This window comes from Oncorhynchus clarkii, chromosome 17, assembly GCF_045791955.1.
Source record: "Oncorhynchus clarkii lewisi isolate Uvic-CL-2024 chromosome 17, UVic_Ocla_1.0, whole genome shotgun sequence".
Taxonomy (NCBI): Eukaryota; Metazoa; Chordata; class Actinopteri; order Salmoniformes; family Salmonidae; genus Oncorhynchus; species Oncorhynchus clarkii.
Window position 1 is genome coordinate 30817604 of NC_092163.1, and position 23118 is coordinate 30840721.

Genomic DNA, 23118 nt, shown 5'->3' on the forward strand with positions numbered 1-23118 from the left:
GACAAGGATATCTCTACCGGCCAAATCCTACCTAACCCGGACAACGAATTGTGCGTCGCCCCGCGGACCTCCCGGTCGCGGCTGGCTGCGACAGACCCTGGGCACGAACCCAGAGTCTCTGGTGGCACAGCTAGCGCTGCGATGATATTTTATTATTTTTATATTATATAGACCTATCATTTCCTCCCCCCATTGTAGCCTCTCATTCGCACATGCCTCAGCATCATTCCCTCTTGATTTGTATCTGATGTGAAACTGAAAAAGCTTACAACTGAATGGATATGCATGGCTAATGGAAGACCGTTGATTGCCGTGTGGCTTTCGAAACTGTCCACAACTTTGTCCCCGCGGTGAAAAAATTTATAGATCAATACAGCGACTCAGGCCATTGTTGCAGTGGTACTTTGCAGACTTTTCATAGATTGCATATATGTCGTGTCTTTGGCTATGCCGGATTAAGTGATATGACATGCTATTCTATAAAATAATTTCTCCGTAATTAATATTACCTGATTGAGCTAATCATGTAAATGTAATTAACTAGAGAGTCGGGCACCACAAAATAATATTTATAGAGCTGTTATCTTCCGAATAAACTCTTAAAGACCTAGTAATATTTTACATCAATTGCAGTCAATATTAATCATCACCTTAATTCAGTCTCATCTGAAAGTTGTAAATTCTTGGTTATATTCATGAACCCTGGCTAACAAGTTGAATCAGCAATACAAAATTGGGGTTAATTATTTATTTACTAAATACCTAACTAATCACAGAATTACATATACAAAGAAGTAATCATACCTTGATTACAAATTACGTCATAAAGGAAAACGTCCCTGGCGGGCGGAACAGATATGACAGCTGGTTACACAAAATAAAAGGGGCTGGGTTTGAGTGAAAGAGCGGGAAGACTGAGGGACAAAGGGAGAAGCTGTGCTATCATAAATACAGTATCTTATGCATTCTAAATTACTGCTAGGAGGTATCACTTCTGTAGTGAATACGAGTTCAAAGTTCATACCATTCACAACCGAAGCTCACACTGAGGTTGGCTTAGTTCTGTAGTTGACATAGGAGGACGTTAGTCCTTTTAACGCAGAGGCTGCAGACCTCATGTACTTGGAACAGGAGGTTATATTGTCTTCAAGGCTTTATATAGGAAGGGAGAGGAGGGCGTGTTTGAAAAGTTTTATAACCCATGTCTCTTCACAAGGGCGGGCCACTGATTGAGCAGAGCCCTAACCTTATGAAAACCCAAATCTCTCATTTGGAAGCTAAAATTACATTTCATCTTTTCACCAATAATTTTATATTCAAACATTTAAATTGAACAACAATTCCATGTGAATCCGATAACTACAATGTGCAGACTTTGCACTGTAGAGTTTGTCATCTTATCATTGATGAGAATGTCTCAGATGACAACCGAACTGACATCATATTCATTAAGTACCACCGCATATGTTCAATTGGTCGGATTACCAGAATATAGTTAATTTCCCCCCACCTTCTGATGTTCCCAGAATCTCAATGTTAACCAAGGGGTTTTCAAATTTCCCATCAGTAGGGTAGAGAGTGGAAAAAGGGGGGAAGAGTTATTTGACTGTCATAAACCTACCCCCAGGCCAACGTCATGACACTGAGAATGTTGTGACAAACAAAAAACATCTAGTCAGCAGCAGTCATGTGGGCAAAAACAGCTTGTTGATGAGAGAGGTCAAAGGAGAATGGCAAGAATCGTGCAAGCTAACAGGCGTGCCAGAAACTGATAAATAAATCAAATAAAATGTGTCATATGCGTCAGAATACAACAGTAAAATGCTTACTTACAAGCCCTTAACCAACAATGCTTTAGAAGTTAAGAAGAAAAACATGTTAAGTAAAAAATACATAATTGAAAATAAGAAGTAATAAATAATTATACAGCAGCAGTAAAATAACAATAGCAAGGCTACAGTATATAGAGGGGGTACCAGTACAGAGTCAATGTGTGGGTTCACAGGTTAGTCGGGGTAATTGAGTTAATATGTATATGTAGGTAGAGTTATTAAAGTGACCATGCATAGATAATAAACAGAGTAGCTGCAGTGTAAAAGAGGGGTCTGGGTAGCCCTTTGATTAGCTGTTCAGGAGTCTTATGGCTTGAGAGTAGAAGCTGTTAAGAAGCCTTTCGGACCTAGACTTGGTGCTCTGGCACTGCTTGCCGTGTGGCAGCAGAGAGAACAGTCTATGACTAGGGATGCTGGGGTCTTTGACAATATTTAGGGCCTTCCTCTGACACCGCCTGGTATAGAGGTCCTGGATGGCGGGAAGCTTGGCCCCAGTGATGTACTGGGCCGTACGCACTACCCTCTGTAGTGCCTTGCGGTCAGAGGCCGAGCTGTTGCCATACCAGGCAGTGATGTAACCAGTCAGGATGCTCTCGATGGTGCAGCTGTAGATCCTTTTGAGGATCTGAGGACCCATGCCAAATATTTTCAGTCTCCTGTATTTTCAGTTTCCTGTAATAGGCTTTGTCATGCCCTCTTCAAAACTGTCTTAGTGTGTTTAGACCATTATAGTTTTTTGGTGATGTGAACACCAAGGAACTTGAAGTTCTCAACCTGCTCCGCTGCAGCCCTGTCGATGAGAATGGGGGCGTGCTCAGTCCTCCTTTTCCTGTAATCTTCTCCTTTGTCTTGATCACATTGAGGGAGAGGTTGTTGCACCACACAGCCAGGTCTCTGACCTCCTCCCTATAAGTGGTCTCATCGTTGTTGGTGATCAGGCCTACCACTGCTGTGTCATCGGCAATCTTGATGATGGTGTTGGAGTTGTGCCTGATCATGCAGTCATGAATGAACAGGGAGAACAGGAGGGGGCTGAGCACACACCCCTAAGGGGCCCCCATGTTGAGGATCAGCGTGGCAGATGTTACCTACCCTTGTAGGTACCTGGAGGCCCGTCAGGAAGTTCAGGATCCAGTTGCAGAGGGAGGTGTTTAGTCCCAGGGTCCTTAACTTAGTGAAGAGCTTTGAAGGCGCTATGGGTTTTAACACTGAACTGTAGTCAATGAATTGCATTCTCACATGGGTGTTTTATCCAGGTGGGAAAGGGCAATGTTGAGTGCAATAGAGATTGCATCATCTGTGGATCTGTTGGTGCGATGTGCAAATTGGAGTGGGTCTAGGGTTTCTGGGATAATGGTGTTGATGTGAACCATGACCAGCCTTTCAAAGCACTTCATGGCTACAGACGTGCTACAGGTCGGTAGTCATTTAGACAGGTTACCTTAGTGCTGTTGGGCACAGGGACTATGGTGGTCTGTTTGAAACACTCAGACAGGAACAGGTTGAAAATATCAGTGAAGCCACTTGCCAGTTGCATGCTCAGAGTAGATGTTGCCTGTAATTCATGGCTTCTGGTTGGGGTATGTACGTACGGTCACTGTGGGGACGACGTCATGGATGCACTTATTGATGAAGCCAGTGACTGATGTGGTGTACTCTTCAAAGCCATCGGAAGAATCCCGGGAACATATTCTAGTCTGTGCTAGTAAAACAGTCCTGTAGCTTAGCATCTACTTCATCTGACCACTTTTTTATTGACCAAATCACTGGTGCTTCCTGCATTAGTTTGTTCTTGTAAGCAGGAATCAGGAGGATAGAATTATGGTCAAATTTGCCAAATGAAGGGCGAGGGAGAGCTTTGTGTGCGTCTCTGTCTGTGGCGTAAAGGTGGTCTAGAGTTTTTTTCCCTCTGGTTGCACATTTAACATGCTGGTAGAAATTAGGTAAAACGGATTTAAGTTTCCCTGCATTAAAGTCCCCAGCCACTAGGAGCGTCGCCTCTGGATGAGCGGTTTCCTGTTTGCTTATGGCCGTATAAACCTCATTGAGTGCGGTCTTAGTGCCAGCATCGGTTTGTGGTTGTATGTAGACAGCTACGAAAGATACAGATGAAAACTCTCTTGATAAATAGAGTGGTCTACAGCTTTTCATGAGCTACTCTACCTCAGGTGATCAAAACGTTGAGTCTTCCTTTGATTTCGTGCACCAGCTGTTTACAGATGTACATAGACCGTCACCCCTTGTCTTACGAGAGGCTGCTGTTCAATCCTGTCAAAAAAGCTTAAAACCCACCCGCTGTATGTTATTCATGTCGTCGTTTAGCCACAACTCAGTGAAACATAAGATGTTGCAGTTTTTAATGTCCTGTTGCGAGGATATACGGCACAGTACAACAGTGGTGTGCAGAACAGTATCTCAGAACACACAACTTATCGATCCTTGTCAAGGATGGGATTTTTCACCAGATGACCACACCAGGATCCACTCCTATCCGCTTAAAACAAGAAGAAGTGGCTCCAGTGCAAGAAGAAGTCTCTCAACTTATCGTTGAGACAGGAGATGGATCACCAACACTGGACAATTGAGGAGTGGAAAAAAACATTGCCTGGTCCAATCAATCCCGGTTCCTGTTGCGTCATGCTAATGGCAGATTCAGGATTTTGCGTAAGCAGCAGGAGTCCAGGGACCCATTATGCCTGGTGTCAACGGTACAGGCTTGCGGCGTACTGGTGTGGGGAATATTTTCCTGCACACGTTAGGTCCCTTGATACCAAATGAGCAACGATTGAACCCCACAGAGTAGAGTATCTGAACATTGATGCTGACAAAACCCAATATAGCATCTTTGGGATGAGATGGAATGGGCTGTTTGCAGCATCAATCAATCAAATGTATTTATAAAGCCCTTCTTACATCAGCTGATGTCACAAAGTATTGTACAGTAACCCAGCCTAAAACTCCAAACAGCAAGCAATGCAGATGTGGAAGCACGGTGACTAGGAAAAACTCCCTAGAAAGGCCAGAACCTAGGAAGAAACCTAGAAAGGAACCAGGCTATGAGGGGTGGCCAGTCTTCTTCTGGCTGTTCAGGTGGAGATTATAACAGAACATGGCCAAGATGTTCAAATGTTCATTGATGACCAGCAGGCTCAAATAATAATCATCACAGTTGTCGTGTCTTTGGCATCATTAAACTGAAGACTTATTTTTATCAAATAAATTCTCTGTAATTATTATTACGTGATTTAAACTAACTTAATCATGTAACTGTAATTAATTAGGAAGTCGGGGCACCAAGGAAAATATTCAGATTACAAAGTTATAATTTTCCTAATATGACTTTCAGGTATTTTAATATCTGATCAATTAGTCTTCTAATTAATGAATTATTCTTTACCTCACATTAGTCTCATTCCAAACGTCATAAATTGTTGGTTATCTGCACAAACCCAGTCTTCACTATGAGTCACCCATACATCAATTGTCTTAAATAATTGATTTACTAACTAAATAATCAATCCCAGAAATGCACACAAACAAACAAGTAGATATGGTTACAAGGAAATGATACCGGAGTTTCCCTAGCGGGATAGTGGGTGTCGACTCAGATAAAAGACACTACAAAGTAATAATTATAACAATTGAAATGCTAATCATGAACGCTCACTCATGAATGCTAACACGTGAACGCTCACTCATTCGGGAATATTTGCAATCAATATATATATTTACGCTCAGGGTGTCGTCGTGATCTCTGTTGGAAGGTTTGTTTCTGTTGGAGAGTTTGTCCGCCCTCTGCCGTGTTTAGAATTGTTGGTTCAGAGTAACATTCAGCAATGATGTTATAGGATAGATGTTTCGGCAGTTGTCGGTCTACGCGTTCAATGATACCGAATTCCTAGCTGCAGACTAGTAATTAGTATCAAAGATTTGTTCTTATTCTGTCCGTCCGATAGTCTCCGAGTTTAACCACGTGGTATGGTTAATAATTCAGCAATCATCTGAAACATTAGCCCTCTCGTGGCTATCGAGGTAAGCTGGTCTCTACTCAAACCTTAGTCCTCTCGTAATTGAGAGAAGCATGGTCTAAAGATAAATTCCCAAGGTGGGGGTTATATTCGGAAGAGCAGAAAGGGGCTGTCCCACGACGCCAGATCAATGTCTGTGCTCATGGGGCGGGCCTATGATTTAGTTAAACTCAAAAGGGAATTGGAGTTTCTTCATTAAACAGTTTAAAATCACATTACATAATTTCACAAATAGTTTCATCTTTACTCATTCATTTTATACAACAATTAGATGCAAGCTTCACAACTGAGACTCTTGTATAAACTGAGTTATGGTAATGTGGCTGTATTGTCTCTCATGAGTTTCACAAAATTGTACCAAACGGACCAGTTCATAGCTGGCTACTTCACTGACCGTTTATACATTCTCCAGAACATTAATATTGTTCAGTTCTCAAGTTCTGTGAGGTGGAAGAAGTTCCCTTGTTCTCTCTATGAAAACTCACTGTCTCTCTATAATGTCTGGCCATACGGAAGAATCTCCTCCAGGAATTTATGACCTGCCTTACAGAGCCTGGTGTAGGGGGAAGAGAGAGAGGGGGATGGTGCTCACTGTACCCAAAGAGGGCAATGTCATGACACAGTGGTTGTCAAAGGTGCAACTGGTCAGCACCTCAGGAGTAAATGACAGTTGGCTTTTCATAGCCGATCATTCAGGGTATCTCTACCGCTCCTGCTGTCGCTAGAGAGTTGAAAACAGCAGGTCTGGGACAGGTAGCATGTCCGGTGAACAGGTTAGGGTTCCATAGCGCGCAGACAGAACAGTTGAAACTGGAGCAGCAGCACGGCCAGGTGGACTGGGGACAGCAAGGAGTCATCAGGCCAGGTAGTCCTGAGGCATGGTCCTAGGGCTCAGGTCCTCCGAGAGAAAGAAAGAGAGAAAAAGAGAGAGAATTAGAGAGAGCATACTTAAAATCACACAGGACACCGGATAAGACAGGAGAAATACTCCAGATATAACAGACTGACCCTAGCCCCCCGACACATAAACTACTGCAGCATAAATACTGGAAGCTGAGACAGGAGGGGTTTCTGATTTTTGTAATGTTATGTAGATGGAAAAAAGCTGTCCTTGAAACAGTCTTGATATGTTTGTCAAAAGAGAGATCAGGTTCACAGTTTTATTTGAGACAACTGTAGAACCATCAAGATTAATTGTCAGATTCAACAGAAGATCTCTTGGTTTCTTGTGACCTAGAATAAGCATCTATGTTTTGTCCAAGTTTAAAAGTAGAGAATTTGCAGCCATCCACTTCCTTATGTCTGAAACAGACTTCCAGGGAGGGCAATTTTGGGGCTTCACCATGTTTCATTGAAATGTACAGCTGTGTGTCATACGCATAGCAGTGAAAGTTAACATGATGTTTCCGAATGACATCACCAAGAGGTAAAATACACTGCTCAAAAAAATAAAGGGAACACTTAAACAACACAATGTAACTCCAAGTCAATCACACTTCTGTGAAATCAAACTGTCCACCTAGGAAGCAACACTGATTGACAATAAATTTCACATGCTGTTGTGCAAATGGAATAGACAACAGGTGGAAATTATAGGCAATTAGCAAGACACCCCCAATAAAGGAGTGGTTCTGCAGGTGGTGACCACAGACCACTTCTCAGTTCCTATGCTTCCTGGCTGATGTTTTTGTCACTTTTGAATGCTGGCGGTGCTTTCACTCTAGTGGTAGCATGAGATGGAGTCTACAACCCACACAAGTGGCTCAGGTAGTGCAGCTCATCCAGGATGGCACATCAAAGGTTTGCTGTGTCTGTCAGCGAAGTGTCCAGAGCATGGAGGCGCTACCAGGAGACAGGCCAGTACATCAGGAGATGTGGAGGAGGCCGTAGGAGGGCAACAACCCAGCAGCAGGACCGCTACCTCCGCCTTTGTGCAAGGAGGAGCAGGAGGAGCACTGCAAAATGACCTCCAGCAGGCCACAAATGTGCATGTGTCTGCTCAAACGGTCAGAAACAGACTCCATGAGGGTGGTATGAGGGCCCGACGTCCACAGGTGGGGATTGTGCTTACAGCCCAACACCGTGCAGGACGTTTGGCATTTGTCAGAGAACACCAAGATTGGCAAATTCGCCACTGGCGCCATGTGCTCTTCACAGATGAAAGCAGGTTCACACTGAGCACATGTGACAGACGTGACAGAGTCTGGAGACGCCGTGGAGAACGTTCTGCTGCCTGCAACATACTCCAGCATGACCGGTTTGGCGGTGGGTCAGTCATGGTGTGGGGTGGCATTTCTTTGGGGGGCTGCACAGCCCTCCATGTGCTCGCCAGAGGTAGCCTGACTGCCATTAGGTACCGAGATGAGATCCTCAGACCCCTTGTGAGACCATATGCTGGTGCGGTTGGCCCTGTGTTCCTCCTAATGCAAGACAATGCTAGACCTCATGTGGCTGGAGTGTGTCAGCAGTTCCTGCAAGAGGAAGGCATTGATGCTATCGACTGGCCCGCCCGTTCCCCAGACCTGAATCCAATTGAGCACATCTGGGACATCATGTCTCGCTCCATCCACCAACGCCACATTTCACCACAGACTTGGCAGATGCTTTAGTCCAGGTCTGGGAGGAGATCCCTTAGGAGACCATCCGCCACCTCATCAGGAGCATGCCCAGGCGTTGTAGGGAGGTCATACAGGCACGTGGAGGCCACACACACTACTGAGCCTCATTTTGACTTGTTTTAAGGACATTACATCATAGTTGGATCAGCCTGTAGTGTGTTTTTCCACTTTAATTTTGAGTGTGACTCCAAATCCAGACCTCCATGGGTTGATAAATTTGATTTCCATTGATAATTTTTGTGTGATTTTGTTGTCAGCACATTCAACTATGTAAAGAAAAAAGTAGTTAATAAGAATATGAAAACAATAGTGGTCCTAAGACGGAGCCTTGAAGAACACCAAACTTTACAGTTGATTTGTCAGAGGATAATCCATCCACAAACTGATATCTTTCCAAAAGATATGATCTAAACCAGGCTAGAACTTGTCCATGTAGACCCATTTGGGTTTCCAATGTCTCCAAAAGAATGTGGTGATTGATGGTGGCAAAAGCAGGTCCAAGGTCTAGGAGCACGAGGTCAGATGCAGAGCCTCGGTCTGATGCCATTAAAAGGTAATTTACCACCTTCACACATGCAGTCTCAGTGCTATGATGTGGTCTTAAACCAGACTGAAGCATTTCATATACATTGTTTGTCTTCAGGAAGGCAGTGAGTTGCTGCGCAACAGCTTTTTCTAAAATATTTTAGAAGAATTGGAAATTCAATATAGGCCGATAGTTTTTTATATTTTCTGGGTCAAGGTTTGGCTTTTTCTAGAGAGTCTTTATTACTGCCACTTTTAGTGAGTTTGGTACACATCCGGTGGATAGGGAGCTATTTATTATGTTCAACATAGGATGGCCAAGCACAGGAAGCAGCTCTTTCAGTAGTTTAGTTGGAAGAGGGCCCAGTATGCAGCTTGAAGTTTTAGGGGCCATGATTATTTTCATCAATGTGTCGAGATATATTACTAAAAAACTTTATCCTAGGGCCTGACAGAGTTGTGCAGACTCAGGACAACTGAGCTTTGGAGGAATACGCAGATTTAAAGAGGAGTCCGTGATTTGCTTTCTAATGATCATGATCTTTTCCTCAAAGAAGTTCATGAATTTATCACTGCTGAAGTGAAAGCCATCCTCTCTTGGGGAATGCTGCTTTTTAGTTATCTCTTTTGTTCTTATTTTCCTCAATTAAGTTGGAGAAATAGGATGATCGAGCAGCAGTGAGGGCTCTTCGATAATGCACTGTACTGTCTTTGCAAGCTAGTCGTAAGACTTCTAGTTTGGTGTGGAGCCATTTCTTTTCCAATTTTCTGGAAGCTTGCTTCAGAGCTTGGGTATTTTCTGTATACCAGGGAGCTAGTTTCTTATGAGAAATGTTTTTAGTTTTTAGGGGTGCAACTGCATCTAGAGTATTGCACAAGGTTAAATTGAGTTCCTCAGTTAGGTGGTTAACTGATTTTTGTCCTCTGACGTCCTTGGCTTGGCAGAGGGAGTAAGGGCAGCAAGGAATCTTTTGTGTTGTCTGTGAATTTATAGCACGACTTTTGATGCTCCTTGTTTGTGGTCTGAGCAGATTATTTGTTGCAATTGCAAACGTAATAAAATGGTGGTCCGATAGTCAAGGATTATGGGGAAATACAATAAGATCCACAACATTTATTCCACGGGACAAAAATAGGTCCAGAGTATGACTGTGGCAGTGAGTAGGTCCGGAGACATGTTGGACAAAACCCACTGAGCCGATGATGGCTCTGAAAGCCTTTTGGAGTGGGTCTGTGGACTTTTCCATGTGAATATTAAAGTCACCAAAAATGTGAATGTTATCTGCCATGACTACAAGGTCCGATAGGAATTCAGGGAATCTCAGTGAGGAAAGCTGTATATGGCCCAGGAGGCCTGTAAACAATAGCTATAAAAAGGGATTGAGTAGACTGCATAGATTTGATGACAAGAAGCTCAAAAGACGAAAACGTCATTTTTGGGGGGGATAAATTGAAATGTGCTATCAAAGATGTTAGCAACACCTCCGCCTGAATCTACCGCCATCCAATCTGCAGCAAGTGCGTGATGCCATCGTGTCAGCATGGACCAACATTGAGCACAACAAAAAGTAACAATGTATTTGGCTATCTCTTTTGCCATGCACTGAATAGTGGATGCTTGTCACCTCAAACGGATGCCTTGCAAAGTTGAATGATTAAACAATTGGTGAAGTGTTGTGAACCCAACCAAAATTACATGAATAACAGCTAGGAAAGGAATTAAGAAATGACCAGAATCTTCCATGTCTACAGGAAGGCTCCATTTGTTTCAGTTTTAGTTCCTTTCCAACTCTTTATCAACTCAAAAATTCTGAAAGCTGTCTGTGGCTGGATGATGTCTGACTCACTCTGTCTCACTGTCTCACACAGCCAACCATCCACCAATCACACGCCCAAGTCTATACCACTCCCGACCTATATTCACCTTACATCATTTTGGTCCAGCTTTGTCTGGGGGTCCCCAATGACAGGTTTGAAAAAAGCTGATCTAGGACACACTTCCTCACGACCTAGGATGCAGCTGCCCTGAGGTGGCTGAGGCTCCCCCCCCCCACTACTTTTTCCCTTATTTTATCATCTTTTCGTTTTTTTAACTTTCAGCTAAAATTGTATTTTGAGTGGTGGCTTGGATTGCCCCTACTGTTTATTTGCCTGTGGTCAGTGCAGCATGGTCTAGGGGCCATGCCGGATCCAGCACTTAACCATGAAAGCCTTTCAAGCAGAAACTGGCCTAGCTGCCAGCAGGCACTGAGCTGTCAATTGGTTTGATTTGAATTCTTCTAATGGAGTTGTGAGCTGTGAAACGTCAGCCTAAAATGTTTTGATTGCCCCCAACCCTGTACACATCAATTTACAGAAACATCAATCTCCGGCAAAAATAACAAAACAAATGCAGGACATGAGTTTGGACGTTTGTGGCTATGGAAGCCCTTTCTGTTTGTTTTGACCCAGTCAATATTTCTGTTGTAATGCATTGCCAATATTTCATGGCTGTGGCACACAGCAGTGTGTAGCTAATTCAAATGCAGCCGGAAATGTACTGGTGGGACCAACAGAACTGACAATACCGTTCTGTTCTTCTTTACTATTGCAAAGCATTGCAAATGCCCGAAAATGACAATATTGTGTTTTGTTCATAACAATAATACCTTAAATTGAATACTATTTTTGGCATTGGTACCAGAAATACTGGAAAAAGTAGCTTGAAGGTTGACATTTTTCTATATAAAACAGTTGTCATGTCTCAGCCTGTCATATAATTTAATCAGTCAATTGTATCAAATTGATTACCTAACATTTAATTGATTGTGATAGAATTAAACCATGCAACAATTAACTAATTAATAACTTGGGGCACCACGGAAGAGTGTTTATAGAGTTGCTGTCTTCTGAAGATCTTTTATATCAATAGCAGTCAATTATTAATCGTCATCTTATTAAGTCTCATTCTGATTGTCGTAAAGTACTTGGTTATCTGCACTAGCCATGGCTAACAAGTTTTGAGCAATACACAAATTGGCTTAATTATTTATTTACTAAATACCTAAATAATCACACAGAAATACATGTATATACACAGGATAGATCATACATTGATTTATAATCATGTCAGGGAAAGTCCCTACATGACTAACCCAATATGACGGCTGGTTACACAAAGGAAGGGGGTTGGGTTTGAATGAAAGAACGGGAAGGCTGAGAGACAAAGGAATTGGGTCTCTATCGGACCTTGAGAAGCTATTTTAGCGTAAACACAGACTCTTATGCATTCTAATAACTGCCCATTCGGAAAAAGAAAATGCAAGATATATATTTACTATGAGCTGTGCTTCGATAGATCGGTCGAAGATGGAAGACTGGTTTGCCCAGAATAGATCCCCATTGTTCTTTGAAGAATCTTTCTGGTCGTAGTGTTGTACAACGGATAAGTTGAAGTACCTTGTCGTTCTTAGGAGATTGTCTGTCCTTTCCTAGGACATGTACGTTTACAGCTGCAGCTGATAACTCAACGTCTAGGATGTATCACTTGTGTTTATAGTTTTGTTTCATGTTCGGTTATTGTATGTAAGTTGTTTTGTCTTAAACATTGTTCCCCCTGCTGCTATTGGAACAAGTCTCTCTTGGAAAAGAGATGTTATCTCATTGAGAAAAACCTGTATAAATAAAGGTAAAAAAACAAAAAAAAAACATGAACAATTAATGAACATGCACCTGTGGAATGGAGGTTAAGAAACTAACAGCTCACAGACGGTAGGCAATTAAGGTCACAGTTATGAAAACTTAGGACACTAAAAAGGCCTTTCTACTGACTCTAAAAGAAACAAAAGAAAGATGCCCAGGGTCCCTGCTCATCTGCATAAACGTGTCTTAGGCATGCTGCAAGGAGGCATGAGGACTGCAGATGTGGCCAGGGCAATAAATTGCAATGTCCGTACAGTGAGACGCCTAAGACAGCGCTATAGGGAGACAGGACGGTCAGCTGATCGTCCTTGCAGTGGCAGACCACGTGTAACAAAACCTGCACAGGATCAGTACATCCGAACATCACACCTGCGGGACAGGTACAGGATGGCAACAACAACTGCCCGAGTTACACCAGGAATGCACAATCCCTCCATCAGTGCTCAGACTGTCCTCATTAGGCTGAGAGAGGCTGGACTGAGGGCTTTTGTAACTGTTGTAAGGCAGGTCCTCGCCAGACATCACCGGCAACAACGTCGCCTATGGGCACAAACCCACCGTTGCTGGATCAGACTGGACTGGCAAAAAGTGCTCTTCAATGAAGAGTCGCGGTTTTGTCATCTCACCGAGGTTGATGGTCAGATTTGCGTTTATTGTCGAAAGAATGAGCATTACACTGAGGCCTGGAGCGGGATTGATTTGGAGGTGGGGGGTCCGTCATGGTCTGGGGCAGTGTGTCACAGCATCATCGAACTGAGCTTGTTGTCATTGCAGGCAATCTCATCGCTGTGTGTTACAGGGAAGACATCCTCCTCCCTTATGTGGAACCCTTCCTGCAGGCTCATCCTGACATGACCCTCCAGCATGACAATGCCATACTGCTCGTTCTGTGCCTGATTTCCTGCAAGACAGGAATGTCAGTGTTCAGCGAAGAGCCCGGATCTCAATCCCATTGACCACATCTGGGACCTGTTGGATCGTAGGGCTAGGGCCATTCCCCCCAGAAATATCCGGGAACTTGCAGGTGCCTTGGTGGAAGAGTGGGGTAACATCTCACAGCAAGAACTGGCAAATCTGGTGCAGTCCATGAGGAGGAGATGCACTGCAGTACTTAATGCAGCTGGTGGCCACGCCAGATACCGACTGTTACTCTTGATTTTGATCCCCCCTTTGTTTAAGGACACATTATTCAATTTCTGTTAGTCACATGTCTGTGGAACTTGTTTAGTTGGTCTAATTTTTTAAATATTGTTATGTTCATACAAATATTTACACATGTTAACTTTGCTGAAAATAAACACAGTTGACAGTGAGAGGACATTTCCTTTTTTTGAGGAGTTTATATATGGTGTTACACTTTTCACTCTGCTCTTACAGATCACCTATAAGGCTCTGAGCTCCTTGGACCCCAGTGCAGACCTGACCACCCAGCGTGGCAGGGTGTTCAAGTTACGCAACGAGACCCAACACCTGTTCGTGGGGCTCTACCCGGGCACCACCTACTTCTTCACCCTCAAAGCCAGCACCAACAAAGGCTTTGGACCCCCTGTAACCACCCGCATCGCCACCAAGATAGCAGGTGAGGGATACTTGTTCAGAGCAGATCGTAGTAGTGATGTTTCATTGGTATCCTAAATTCACATACATACAGCTGCAAGCAATATGACATAAATGACATGATACATGCACCATTGTAATATAGCAGTTTTATTCTTTTCATTATTTGTTTATTTGATTTGTAGAAAAAAGAAAGAAAAAAAACACTGACATTGTCAAATGCCACATCTGACTAGAGCTGTGGCCGTCATGACATTTTGTCAGCCGGTGATGGTCAAGCAAATAACTGCCGGTCTCACGGTAATTGACCGTTAATTAACATAAACACATTTAGCATCGCCTGGCTTCCACGCGTAGCATACAAGCCACTGATGTAGACCATTGGAACAGCTGCAAGTCTAATAAATACATGTAATATAGCCTACACCATCACAATAAATCCATTATTTATTTTAGATGGGTCAAAAGAAACATGATATGAAGAAAACTTGTCCTTATGTTAGGCCCTGATCTGGCTATGCCATATGGCTGTGTGCTATACTAGTTAATTTAGCAGACAATATTTGCCTAGAATTCCGTGGCAATATTTTATATTATTTTTAGTATGAAGAATACAATTGAACATAGCTGAATAAAAAATAAAGGATATTCCTCCAAATGATTTGAGGTGGGGTGCACATGAGGCTAATCTGTGTCGAGTGGTTAACAAAGATACAGGTACTCCTATATGCTTAATTTATATAACCTTTGTGATACATGCAGTACAAGTCAAGAGTTTGGACACACCTACTCATTCAAGGGTTTGTCTTTATTTTTTGTAATTTTCTACATTGTAGAATAATAGTGAAGACATCAAAACTATGAAATAACACAAATGGAATCATGTACTGCAGTAACCCAAAAAGTTTCAAACAAATCAAAATATATTTTATATTTGACATTCTTCAAAGTAGCCACCCTTTGACTTGATTACATCTTTGCACACTCTTGGCATTCTCTCAACAAGCCTCATGCGGTAGTCACTTGGAATGAATTTCAGTTAACAAGTGTGCCTTGTTAAATGTTAATTAATCTCAGACAAATTGTTCATTCTGGTCTTTCTGAAGCGCAGCTTGATGAGGCCGAAGCACCAGTCGGGGGCAAACTTGGTGTGGCCTGTGATCAGGAAGTGAATGTCGAGAATCTGGTGGAGCTTGTGCATCGTCCGCCAGGCACAATACCAGAGCACAAACGTGTTCTTGTTTTGGCCACTGCAGTTATCACAATTCAGTTCCACACGTGTTTCCCCAACTCCGTAGTTGGTGAAGAAATGGTGTGTGTACTTGATGAATGTGCTGCTGCCTTTGCTGGATGACATGACTTCATCAATCAAGTAGTTGACTTGTTGTGGTATTCCTTCACAGCAGACACAAACACGCCACACTTGCGAGGAGTTAAAAAGTAGATGGGACCTGGCTACATAGAAGGACAGTGCACCTGCAAACAACAAAAGATAATTAAGATAAATTACAATTAATTGTCTCACGCATGTCTTTACACAGCTCAGTAAAAGGTATTTGCCTGCCTCATACATACATACATACATACATACATACAGTGGGGCAAAAAAGTATTTAGTCAGCCACCAATTGTGCAAGTTCTCCCACTTAAAAAGATGAGAGAGGCCTGTAATTTTCATCATAGGTACACTTCAACTATGACAGACAAAATGAAAAAAAAAAAATCCAGAAAATCACATTGTAGGATTTTTAATGAATTTATTTGCAAATTACCTTTGATGATCTTCATATGGTGGCAATCAGAAGACATTCGTTTACTCAATAAATGTTCCTTTTGTTCGATGAAGTCTCTTTATATCCAAAAACCTCTGTTTTGTTAGCTCGTTTTCTTCAGTAATCCTCAGGCTCAAACTCAGTCAAAACAATCAGACAAAAAAATCCAAATTGTATCCGTAAAGTTCATAGAAACATGTCAAACGATGTTTATATTCAATCCTCATGTTATTTTTTAGCCTAAATTATCTATAATATTTCAACCGGACAATAATGTCGTCAATATAAAAGGTAAACAAGAAATGTACATGCGCCTGAAAAAACTCTGCGACACGTTAAGGTCCACTCGTTCAGACTGGTCTTACTCCTTCATTTATAAGAAAACAAGCCTGAAAGGATTTCTAAAGACTGTTGACATCTAGTGGAAGGCATAGGAACTACAGATGGAGTCCTAAGTCAATGGATACTGTAATGGCATTGAATAGAAAACTACAAAACCACAAAAAAAACTACTTTCGGAATTGGTTTTTCTCAGGTTTTTGCCTGCCTAATCAGTTCTGTTGTACTCACAGACACTATTTTAACAGTTTTGGAAACCGTAGAGTGTTTTCTAACCAAATCTAAAAATTTGGGCATGCTTTTCATCCAAAATTCTGAATGCTGCCCCCTACCCTAGGGGTTAATCAGTGTATTTGAGGACATTTTGCTTACTCAAAATCAAAGCTGTAATGCATCCTGATGGCTTTGTTTGCTGGTTCAGTAGGGGCCCCCAGAGACAACTGCAGGTCTTAACAGTTGGTCTTGCAAACCTCTTCTGGTAGACAGACCGCTCACTCAGAACAAGCAGGTGATGCTGCTCTTGCTTCTTCAGCTTGGCTGACTTAACAGCTTCTGGCAGATCTGAAGACATGATAGTTGTTCCTCTGGCACTGCCAGCACAGGTCTGTCCAAAGCTTAGTGCTTGAGATGTGGGGCAGAAATCTTCTCCACAGCCCGAAGGAAGACAGCCCAACTACACGTACCTCTGGAAAATACAGAAAAAATGTCAGATCAAGTGTTTGAGTCATTGATGTCTTGTAGAGACGCCACATTGCTGCTTTTGTCACATGGAATGGCAGCAGCTTTCCACCAAAGTGTTTGTGTCCTGAGTGGCATCCTGGTAATACTATTGCATTGTTGATGAAATTCACCACTTACTGAAATTGTTTGCTTGGGTCAGCTCTCATTTTGATGGGTGGCATTAGACCATTCTCCTTGTATCACTAGTGGAGGAGAGTGAAGCGTGTTCTACTGATGCTAAAAGATGAATTCCAGATAGAAATATTTTTGCACTATTATAAAATAGATGCGAAATGGCATTCTGAGATAACATTACTACACACGGTTCTTTCACGTAATGTTAGCTAACTAGCCAGCCATTTAACGTCAGCTAATGTTAGCCAGCTAACATCAAGCTTCAACTTAGGGTATTTTGTTTAGACATGTAGCTAGCATGCTAGCCAGCTAAACAATTAAATATAATCCCAATTCATAGAGTACTAGTGAAACAAACTGATTGTCATAGCTAGCTAAAGTTAACCAAATTGGTTCAATGTTAGTTAGCAAACATTAGGCTATAATTAGCAATGCGAAATGGCATTCTGAGAAAACATCACTAATGTTACACACAGTTCATACACGTAACTTAGTGTTAGCTAGCAAGCCAGCAATCTAACCTCAGCTAAGGTTAGCGAGCTAACAGCAAGCTTTAATTTGGCATCTTTTGTTTAGACATTTAACGTTAGCTAGCTAGCTAAACAATGAACTATAATCCCAATCCATAGAGTACTAGCAAAACAAACTGATTGTAATAGTTAGCTAAAGTTAACCAAATAGGTTCAATGTTAGCTAGCAAGTCAGCCATCGAACTTTAGCAGGCTAGATAACAGCAAGCTTTAACTTGCAATGAAAACAACTTTCGGACAAAATTAGAAACGTATAATATTTGAAACTGTTGCTAGACTCTTACAACTCTTTGTATACATGGATGAAAGCTTCACGGGAGACTGCAGCTCCTTCCCATTTAGTTTGCACAGCTCAGAGAGAGTCAGCATGGCACGATCGTTCTCCAGAAAATAGTTAATTACAACTTTTCCCCACTGACCTTGGTCTACAGCCTGATAAATTCAGGGGAGCAATGTTATTGAGAGCAGTTGCAACATATTTGCAGTTCTCCATGGCTATATCTTTTGAACAAACTGCAGTAGAAAGGATTATCTATGCATTACGAGCAGCTCATTTTATAGACACAAGATGCTACACTGCAGCCCACTCATTATCTCAGCCAATCTTGGCTAGTGGGAAGGTTCCTGTCTTTTTGTTTACTAAACCAACTAGGCTTGTTGGTAAACACATAAATGTGTTTTATGTTCAAACGCCTCTCTGGTGACTTGCGACATACGCCTAGTTAACTGAAACTGGTCACATGTGGGTACTCCTTCACGACTGTTGGAAAAGCATTCCAGGTGAAGCTGGTTGAGAGAATGCCAAGACTGGCAAAGCTGTCATCAAGGAAAAGGGTGGCTACTTTGAAGAATCTAAAATCTAATATGTATATTGATATGTTTAACACTTTTTGGGGGGTTATTATATGATTCCATATGTTATTTCATGGTTTTGATGTCTTCACTATTTTTCTACAATAATAGAAAATAGTACCAATAAAGAAAAATCTTTGAATGAGTAGGTGTGTCCAAACTTTTGAACGGTACTGTACATTCACACAACATAGCAACCAAACGGTGAGCAATTGTTTATCATTGTGCATCATTCATTTGAACCATGTCATTCACTGACATTCATATAGAGAAATGGTGTAACACAAGCATCAAGGATGTATCTTCTTATCTCTGAAAGTAAACATTCCCTGTCTTAGTTGTCAGTCATACAATAGACTAGATCCTTGATGGCCTACATCATCAACACCATTCTCTTTGAATCCCTGAACGTTTTGGCATTTCTAATTTCAGTCTGCTGCGATTTATCTAATCAAGGTTGTCCTATGAATGTTTTGGAGATAATGAAGACTGGGGAAGACGTGACATTTTAGAGAGATGGCACTATCGTGACGTGTACAGGGCAAGGTTTTCACACCAACACGCTTGTGTTAGGGTACATCTTTAAAAAGGTCAATCTTTACTCTATTGTGCATTAGCTTTAGAAATCAGAGCTGAATCCACTATTTTCATGTCAGGGGACCAAGTGTGTTGATTGTGTGTTTTAAAGATAATAATTTGAAAGGGGTTGTGTTCATTAGGAAACAAAAGTAACAAAACAGACTCAATCATATTTGTTTTTTATTCCAAAACATTTTAGATTTTTCCATTGCATGCCCTTATGAACACAACTCTATCTCATACCCTCTGAATCTTTCCCCACTAGCCCCATCAATGCCGGAGTACGAGACAGACATTCCCCCTCTGAATGAGACGGACACCACCATCACACTTCTGCTGAAGCCTGCGCAGTCCAGAGGAGCTCCCGTCAGGTACCATACTATGCCATCACTTCAGTCAGGTCCATTATGTCTGCAGTACGGTAAGTTAGTAACAGGTCCAGGTGTCTCCATTTTGGAAGTGTTTACTTCAACCTAGTCTGTTTTTCTCTGCTTCAAATGTGGAAACTCGTGCATAAAGCCTAACAATTTTGGGGGGTTGGCATTATGGAGGTGTCAGATTGACAAAATAATGGCGTTTGGGAAGATTGTATATTTGGTTGTTTTTACTGCAAATTTTTGGTCCATTAAAATAACATCAAATTGATTAGAAATACAGTGTAGACATTGTTAATGGTGTAAATGACTATTGTAGCTGGAAATATCTAAATATATTTATGGAACATCTAAATAGGCGTACAGAGGCCCATTATCAGCAACCATCACTCCTGTTGTTCGAGACCTTCAGTTTCTTGTCAATTTCTCGCTTGGAATAGCCTTCATTTCTCAGAACAAGAATAGACTGATGAGTTTCAGAAGAAAGTACTTTGTTTCTGGCCATTTTGAACCTGTAATTGAACCCACAAATGCTGATGCTCCAGATACTCAACTAGTCTAAAGAAGGCCAGTTTAGTTGCTTCTTTAATCAGAAACACAAGTTTCAGCTGTGCTAACATAACTGCAAAAGGATTTTCTAAAGATCAATTAGCCATTTAAAATGATAAACTTGGATTGGCTAACACAACGTGCCATTGGAACACAGGAGTGATGGTTGCTGATAATGGGCCTCTGTACTCCTATTTACATATTCCATAAAACAATCTGCAGTTTCCAGCTACAATAGTCATTTACAACATTAACAATGTCTACACTGTATTTCTGATCAATTTGATATAATTTTAATGGACAAAAATGTGCTTTTCTGTCAAAAACAAGGAACTTTCTAAGTGACCCCAAACTTTTGAACGGTAGTGTACTCTAGGTACAGCAGATCCCCTTATTGTATGGGATACTTTCGAATGTGCCTTCAGAGGCCATGCAATTCAATACTAACTTGTTAGGGCTAGGTGTTAAACTTGCCTAGTTAAATAAAGTTTAAATAAAAATCAAATAAAAACAAAAACATGTTACAAATGACGGAGTGTTTCTGATCACCAAATTATATTTTGAAAGATGAAGCTAAATATTTTAAGTATATTTTCTCTTTTCAGTCTCCTCCATCTCCACTGAATGAACTTTTTTTTCTAATAATAGTGTAAAATTAATAACTGTACAGAAAGACTTGTGTGAAAGCCAAATTACAGAGGAGGAATTTCTTGATACAATTAATTCCTTTCGGTCTGGAAAAATTCCAGGGCTTGATGGAATACCAGTTGAGTTACAGTATATCAACCAAAAAAATTATATACTCAAAGATCCACTATTCACATGTTTTACCGTCTATAAAAATGGTAGACTATCAGATACACAGCAAGAAGGTCTGATTTAAATATTACTAAAACAGGACCCAGGTGGTAAGTGTAAAGAACTAGTCCATTTATAAAACTGGAAGCCCTTTACACTTCTATGCATAGCACATATAATTAGAAAGGTTTTATTGGATTTTATTCATCCTAATTAGACAGGTATTTTTACATTTCCAATACATTGGAGATAATACTGTATAAGACAATTACTTGAAACAATGACAACTATTAAACTTTTTTTTAAACAGGCCTTGTCTTCATAGTAGATTTTGAAAAGACCTTTGATAAAGTACGACTACAATTTGTGTACATTGTACAAAACATTAAGGACACCTTCCTAATATTGGGTTACTCAGAACAGACTCGATGCATCTGGACATGGACTCTGCAAGCTGTCGAAAGCGTTCCGCAGGGATGCTGGCCAATGTTGACTCCAATGCTTTCCACAGTTGTGTCAGGTTGGCTGGATGTCCTTTGGATAGTGGACCATTCTTGATACACACGGGGAACTGTCGAGTGTGAGAAAACCAGCATCATTGCAGTTTTTGACACAAACCGGTGCACCTGGCACCTACTGCAATACCCTGTTCAAAGGTACTTAAATATTCTGAATATATCAACCTCTGAATGGCACACATACACAATCCATGCCTCAATTGTCTCAGGCTTATAAATCCTTCTTTAACCTTTCTCCTCCCGTTCAACTACACTGATTGAAGTGGATTTTGTGACATCCATAAGGGATCATAGCATTCAGCTGGATTCATCTGGTCATGGAAAGAACAGGTGTCCTTAATGTTTTGTATGCTCAGTTTATACATGCCTGGACTATTATAATTTTGGAGAATCTCTTATACAATGGGTTAAAGTTATTTATAGCAACCCCAGGTGTAAAGTAGTGAATAATGGTTACTGCTCAGAAAGTATTGAACTGTCAATAGGAGTTAAACAATGTTGTCCACTTTCTCCTTTTCTATTTGTTAGCTATTAAATCAGATCTAAGAATAATACTAAGGGGTTAAAGATCCAGGGCTTTAAAACAAACGTGTCAATGTATGCCAATGACTCAAGTTTTCTCTTAAGTCTGCAATACTACACAGTCTCATTGAGGGTCTAGATCATTCATGATATTATGAATAGGAATGGTGGAGTTGTCACACACACAGAAATTATGGGAATGTTTAAAAAATGTATTTTACTTGATTTGATTTCACCTTTATTTAACCAGGTAGGCCAGTTGAGAACAAGTTCTCATTTACAACTGTGACATGACCAAGATAAAGCAAAGCAGTGCGACAAAAACAAACACAGAGTTACACATAAACAAACGTACAGTCAATAACACAATAGAAAATCAACAGAGAAAAATCTGTGTACAGTGTGTGCAAATGTAGAAGAGTAGGGGTAGGTAGGCAATAAATACGCCATAGAGGTGAAATAATTAAAATTTAGCATTAATACTGGAGTGATAATGTGCAGATGATTATGTGTAAGTAGAGATACTGGGATGCAAGAGGGTTAGTAATACTATGGGGATGAGGTAGTTGGGTGTGCTATTTACAGATTGGCTGTGTACAGGTACAGTGATCGGTAAGCTGCTCTGACAGCTGATGCTTAAAGTTAGAGAGGGAGATATGACTCCAGCTTCAGAGATTTGCAATTCGTTCCAGTCATTGGCAGCAGAGAACTGGAAGGAAAGGCGGCCAAAGGAAGTGATGGCTTTGGGGATGACCAGTGCAATATACCTGCTGGAGCGCGTGCTATGGTGACCAGTGAGCTGAGATAAGGTGGGGCTTTACCTAGCAAAGACTTATAGATGACCTGGAGCCAGTGGGTTTGGCGAAGGATATGTAGTGAGGGCCAGCCAACGAGAGCATACAGGTCGCAGTGGTGGGTAGTATATGGGGCTTTGGTGACAAAACAGATGTCACTGTGGTAGACTGCATCCAGTTTGCTGAGTAGAGTGTTGGGGGCTACTTTGTAAAAGACATCGCCGAAGTCAAAGATCGGTAGGATAGTCAGTTTTACGAGGGTATGCTTGGCAGCATGAGTGAAGGAGGCTTTGTTGCGAAATAGGAAGCCGATTCTAGATTTAAATTTGGATTCGGAGATGCTTAATGTGAGTCTGGAAGGAGAGTTTACAGTCTAACCAGACACCTACGTATTT

The 23118-nt window shown here is 41.4% G+C and overlaps 1 protein-coding gene across 1 annotated transcript in view; it reads left to right on the forward strand.

The window, feature by feature from the left end:
• LOC139370689 (protein tyrosine phosphatase receptor type T) overlaps positions 1–23118 on the forward strand; it is a 435744-nt gene that overhangs the window by 296191 nt on the left and 116435 nt on the right. Inside the window, exons 10-11 of the mRNA XM_071110314.1 lie at positions 14062–14263; positions 19434–19539. Of these exons, the coding sequence (XP_070966415.1) occupies positions 14062–14263; positions 19434–19539 (308 nt within the window). The remainder of the gene's footprint in view (positions 1–14061; positions 14264–19433; positions 19540–23118) is intronic.